The sequence below is a fragment of the Equus przewalskii genome, chromosome 2, assembly GCF_037783145.1.
Source record: "Equus przewalskii isolate Varuska chromosome 2, EquPr2, whole genome shotgun sequence".
Lineage (NCBI taxonomy): Eukaryota > Metazoa > Chordata > Mammalia > Perissodactyla > Equidae > Equus > Equus przewalskii.
Window position 1 is genome coordinate 39,791,729 of NC_091832.1, and position 6,287 is coordinate 39,798,015.

The window sequence follows — 6,287 nt, forward strand, 5'->3', positions numbered from 1 at the left end:
GGTTAAAAGGCCATGGGTTACAAGGATATGTACTAGAGTATTTAGAACAGAGAAAAATAAAAGCTGCCTTAAGCTTAGTCGGTCCCAAGAAATCAATAAGGGACTCACCTTATTATCCATGGTCTCCAAAACTTCCAGGTAAGGGTCATTGATACAGCGATCATAATCCAAACTCTGAAAGAGAGACAGGTGAGTAAAAAACATCACAACCAGATAGGGAGATTTACTAAAACCTAGAAAGAGAGAAAACTCCCGGCTGCTGCTCCTCGAAGTGTGGCCGGGCAGAGTAGCAGCAGCTGCAGCACCCGAGAGGGGCCTGGTGGAGACGCAGGCTCTCCAACCCGCAGGCCTGAGCACCAGCGTCTGTGCTGTTTTGTTCGTACATCAACCTTTCGGCAGCACCGCTTTAGGCTCACACTTCATGCTTTGGGACAAGTTTTAAATTACATGTTTTTAAACATCCTGTTTCTGCAAAACATTAAAAGACCTTCGGCTATCCCCGGTAGGACCCAACTCACTCCATTAGATGAATAAAAGCTTCAATTAACCAGAACCAAACTAACTTAGAAAGTCAATTCATTCCAAGTATCTTCTGTGGTTAGCTTCTATGAAAAAGAGGGTGGTCACGAGACAAGCTCCTATGGAGACTGCTCGAAAACAACTTCCAGTTTATGTTAGGGAGAGGCACAGATTCAGCCCAGCTCCTAAAACTACATCCACGCCAGTGCTCCTTATACTATGCTTCACAGAACACAGCTATGCTGCAAACAATCTGCAGGTGTGCCAGAGACATTTCGAGAAACAATTCAAAGGAAATAATTTTATTTCTATGTCTGGTAAGAGAAGCAGCAGTCTGGCAACACAGGAAGGTGGTCTGCTGTGTGCTCTCTCCTGCCTACAGCCTGTTGCTACCTGCGTGTCAGCTCGTGGACAAGGGGGACACTGGCCCGGTGGCCAGACTCCCAGGCAAGAGTTAACAGTTAGCAAACACAAGTGCAAATGTGATAAGTGATTCCATCTATACCACTATCCAAAGTCCAAATGCTATTTTTACAAGGGTCCTGGAGTATCAACAGGTGACTGATTAAATCAATTATCTTACCTCCAAATATGGAAGACTATGTGGCAGAAAAATAATTATGATAGATCTACACAGAAAAACGTGAAAAATGTGCAAAAATTATTAAGTCAAAAAAGTAAGATGCAAAAGAAATCAATAAATAAAGCCAGCTGCAGAATAAAATATATAATATGATCCCATTTTGATTAAACAAAATTGAGATTATCTGTATGTCAGCATACAATGCAAAACATCTGGGAAAACTGCTAAGAGTGGTTCTCTTTCAGGTGGTGTTTTAGGAGGTGTTCACATCTGGGTGTTGCTTGAAATTCTCGTAGCAAACACGGTGTAGTTTTAATATTTGAAAAAATTATTTTTTTTCTGATTGCAAAACAAAAGGCCACAATCAGTAAAAAATATTTCTGCTGGGAAATTAGACTCATCCATGAACAATTAAGTACATACATACATTTATTTTACATACATAAAAATGTCAAGGGACCAGCCCGGTGGGGTAGTGGTTAAGTTTGTGTGCTCTGCTTCAGCAGCCTGGGGGTCATGGGTCTGGATCCCGGGCTGGACCTACACACCACTCATCAAGCCATGCTGTGGTGGCGTCCCACATACAAAATAGAGGAAGAATGGCATAGATGTTAGCTCAGGGTCAATCTTCCTCAAGCAAATAGAGGAAGATTGGCAACGGATGTTAGCTCTGAGCCAATCTTCCTCACACACACACAAAAATGTTGAAAAACATGAATATCCTTCATACCAAATATGTATAGAAATTACTGGTCAACTATTTGCTTGATGGTTTTGTTTATTAGTACTATGACTCAACAAATATTTAAAAGGTTTTTAGATGTCCAGAATAGGCAAATCTACAGAGACAGAAAGGAGATTAATGGTTGACTAGGGTCAGGAGCAAGGGGAAAGCGCAGTGACTGCTAATGAGCATGCGGTTTCTTTTCGGGTGATGAAAATGTTCTAAAATCGATTTGGAGATGGTTGTACAATGCTATAAATATACTAAAAACCATTGCATGGTACACTTTAAACGGGTAAATTGTATAGAATGTAGATTATAACTCAATAAAGCTGTGAAAAGGGACATTTAGGGATAACTGCAGCACCAGAACGTCAATCAGATTTTCCTTTTTTAAATATTTTTTTAAATAATTAGTTGTAAATATGTACCAATGGACTCTATGATCTGTTATTGAAACCAGATATTGCTACTTCTCCTTTGCTATGACTAACTTCCTTTTATTTCTGCTGTATATGTTGCTCTTTGGTTTGGGGGTCTAATAACTCTTTTTAAAAAAATAAAATTTGTATAGGTGTCCTGCAGGGCTGCTGCCCATGGTTATGAGCAAAAAGACACCTGGCCGTGGGGGCAAGCAGGGGCTGAAATGCAGCCCAAATTCAACCAGGAAGGGCACCTTAGCGTGCACACAAAAAGCACCTTCAATGGGCTGTGAGCTAGGGGCATTGCTATGGCCATAGGGGGAGGCCTTTCATTCTATCCTCTGCTCTCGGGGGGTGGGAGGGGGGCCGCCTCTTCCTAACTCAAAAGAGCAATACAGACTCTGTGACCTGGAAACGTCACTGTTTGGTAAGGGCCCTCTCCAGATAGGGAGTTATTATTATTCAAACCACCTATAATGAGAATGGATGTTGAAAGGGGATTCTAACATCTTGAAAGACTCCCAACTTATCAAAGAAAGAGTCAAGGATGTGCAATGAACTCTTAAAAAGGCAAGAAGAAGGAGCACACTTTAGAAAGATTTTCAGCAGAAGGGTTTTCTAGTTGATCCCTAATAAATAAAATCTGAGCAGATTTTTCTGAGAAAGTGCCTAGCTGAATTTGCTCTTACACAAAGCAAACACTTTCAAGAAGCTTATACACAAAGATGGTTAACTGAGAAGTATTAATGACTCACATGCAAGGATATTAACCCATAAGATTTACATCAATACGCATATCAACGGGAAGTAAATGCATTATAAATATAAGAATGACTTAGTGAAAGGAGTGAAGAAGGCTTGAGAACAGTAGGGTCAATGGAGCAGGGAAGCCACGGTGATCTTGCAGGAGTAGGACGGAGGATGGAGGCTACGAGAGCGTCAGCCGTGGTTACACAGTCAGGGTGACATCACCGGGTTCAATGAGGGAGTCACGGTGACAGCACAGTATGGAGCTTATCCGTACTAATCTCAAAAACCTCTCAACTATGTACAAGCAAACAAATATCCAAGAAATATGAGCAAATACATCAGTGGATAGTTTGAGATTCATTAAAAATACTCCCATCAGAGTAGCATATTAAACTAGCGTGCTGTTGTAATTGGCAAATTCTGAAATCACCGTGTCAAGTAAATTGCAAGGAAAAAAAAGACGATGAAGGAGGAACCTTCAGATTAAAAGAGATTTAAACGACATATCAAATAAATGCAAAGTGAGGACCTTAGTTGGAACTTAATTCAAACAAACTATTAAAAAAAATACACTCATGTGCTGTATAATGATGTTTCAGCTAAGACGGACTGCATATACGGCCACAGTCCTATAAGATTAACACCACATAGCCTAGGCGTACCGTAGGCTATACCATCTAGGTTTGTGTAAGGACACTCTGTAGCTGCACAACAACAAAATCTCCTGACGAGGCACTTCTCAGAATGTATCCCCATCATTAAGCAATGCGTGACTGCACACATCACATTTATAAGACAATCAGAAAATGTGAACACTGGATATTTGACATCAAGGAATTATTGTTAATTTCTTAGTTGGTATTGTTATGCTAAAAAAAAGTCCCTATCCTCTGCAGATGCACATTGTTTATTTATGGGTGAAATGATGTGATGTATAGAATTTCCTTCAAAATAACATGAGAAGGGGGAAGTTGCCAGGAGCATAGATGAAACAAGGCTGGGCATGAGCTGAATGACTGCTGAAGCTGTGTGAGGAATACGGGGGGTTCCAATAGACTATTCTGTCCATTTGTGCACATGTTTGAAATTCTCTATAACAAAAGTTTAAAAAAAATTCCATGCTACACTACAAATTGTAATAGTTACACTAAATTCTACAGCAAAAGATGAAACATAAAAAAGAAAATTAGTCTGGGTATGTTATTGCTCTAGAATACTGAATTTTTAAAGTCTACATTAAAAACAAAAGCATTCAACATACATGATTAATTCCACTTCTTGGAATCAATCCTAAGGAAGAAATTAAGGATGAACACAAAAGCATGGTCAGGACTGTGAAGTTCATCAGAATAGTCAGATGAAATAAACTGTGGCACAATAAAATACTATTCCCCTACTTTAAAAGATATTATAGAAAAGTATCTAGTGATACAAAAATGGTTGTACAAAAAAATACAAAAAAAAAAGCAGGGGGAAAGCATGTTAAAACAGTATATTTAATAAAATCTCACTTTTGTTACTAAAAAAAGCATGTATGCAACCATGGAAAAGGATATTGAGCAAGGTTTATTAGTCATCTATTAATGAGTGGGGTTGTGAGTTTTTCTCTGGCTTCTTTTTGTAAACAGTTTAAGAATTCTCTATCACAACCACAGCTTGTTTTTGTCTTTTCAGAAGTCACAGAAATGTCATCATGAGCTGATTAAATGCTAAAAAGACACCCATGTTAAGTTTCACGCCAGCAGCGTTGGCCTTACTAAACACACACTCTCTCTAGGAGTCCCATACTTGAAAGTGGGAACTATAATCAAGAACATTTCAAAGAGGAAGCTGCTTGCACACAAAACAATCATCTGAAAACGAAGTTCTCTCACAAGAGAAGCAAGGTCCCCCGGCCCACACCTGTTATGAGCACACTCTATCAGTGGCTTTGACTCTGGGTCTCTATGGTAAAAGCAAATAGTTCTATGGCAAACACGTACTTTATCCACCTTAAGGTGCCAGACGTCTGTGAAACCACGGAGACACACCCAGACACTGTTTTGGGGTTCAGGTGAAAAAAGGGTTTGTTGAACAGACCCTTTCCCAAAGGGAAGTTACCTCTTACCCACTCACTCCCTCAGAGAGAAGGTCAAGAGCATCTCTGGGTGGAATCCTAATGCCTTGGTCTGAAGTGACAAGGTCACTTGTTTCTGCGGTCACCCAAGAAGCATCTAAGAATCTCACCTCATAGTCTTTCCTTGGAAGGATCTCATCATCCTCCTCCTGCGTTTCTCCAAGGATGGTCTAGAAAAACAGATCCACAGAAGGAAGATCCTTTTAACGGTTAAAAGTGGAAAGAGGCAGAAGTATTTACTGAAATCCGTTGCTAGTTTCTAAGACATCTGGAGCCATTATCATCAAATGGGAACGAGACCTCAAAAGAACACTTTTGGGAGGGGTGTGACGTGGGTGGGGATCTACAGCCACCCAGCTGAGCTCTTCATTTCTATCGATACGTTCTGCAAATCACAACTCTTGTCTCCAGGACAAGTCAAAGATGCCCCTTGCCAGCTTATGGAGAAAAAAAATCAGGTTCTATCTGACAATATGCGGAATCTTAAATCAGAAGAGATCTGTCAACTTGGGGACACAGCAACTTGAGTTTTCCCAGGGTGCTTTGCACAGGGAAGCTGGATTGTCGGTGACCCAGAAAGGGTGAGGGGCAGAGTGAGACAGGGCTGGAAAAACTGAGCCAGCTGCATGATAAGCACGAAGTCCAGTGAAGGGGCTCATTCTGAAAACGCATGTTTCATTCAAAACTCCTTTCAGATGGAAATAAAAGAAAATATGGATGGGATTAACTGGAGCTGGCCTGAATTCTCCCTCACCTTCCAGTGAGGGGTTGTGAGAAAAGATCCTAGACTTGGGCACGTGAAGCCGGGCAGATGTTTCGAGAGCCCAGGCTGCGGTCCCCAGGCCCCACCCGCTGCCACCTGCGGGCCCAGCTCAGCCCGGCCCCACCCCCGGCAACGCCTCTCGCCATCCCTCAGCAACCGCCCCCTCCTCAGCCCGGCTCCGCCCGCTGCTTACCAGCTCCTCGGGGGTGCGGGTCTCACGCTCACCGCAGCAGCAACACCACCGGCAGCAGCAGCACAGGGACCCCCTGCACCCCGCCATCTTCCTCCTTTACTGCCAGTCCGGACCCCTCTGCGAACCCCTCCCACCCAGGATCCGCGCGTCACGTGACTGGCCCCAGGAGAGTCACATGGTCCTCTCGAGCTTGAGGCCGGAGACCGGGAGTGGCTGC

At 42.4% G+C, this 6,287-nt stretch overlaps 1 protein-coding gene across 2 annotated transcripts in view; it reads right to left on the reverse strand.

Moving 5' to 3' along the window:
* Window positions 1–6,210, reverse strand: part of CLCN6 (chloride voltage-gated channel 6) — a 30,658-nt gene extending 24,448 nt beyond the window's left edge. For both annotated transcript variants that reach the window (XR_011537564.1, XM_070610788.1), the window contains exons 1-3: window positions 6,071–6,210; window positions 5,225–5,284; window positions 109–174 (exon numbers count right to left, since the gene is read on the reverse strand). Coding sequence is in view for 1 of the 2 variants with exons in the window: in XM_070610788.1 (XP_070466889.1) it covers window positions 109–174; window positions 5,225–5,284; window positions 6,071–6,157 (213 nt within the window). In the remaining variant the exon portion in view is untranslated. The remainder of the gene's footprint in view (window positions 1–108; window positions 175–5,224; window positions 5,285–6,070) is intronic.
* Window positions 6,211–6,287: the final 77 nt, after the last annotated feature.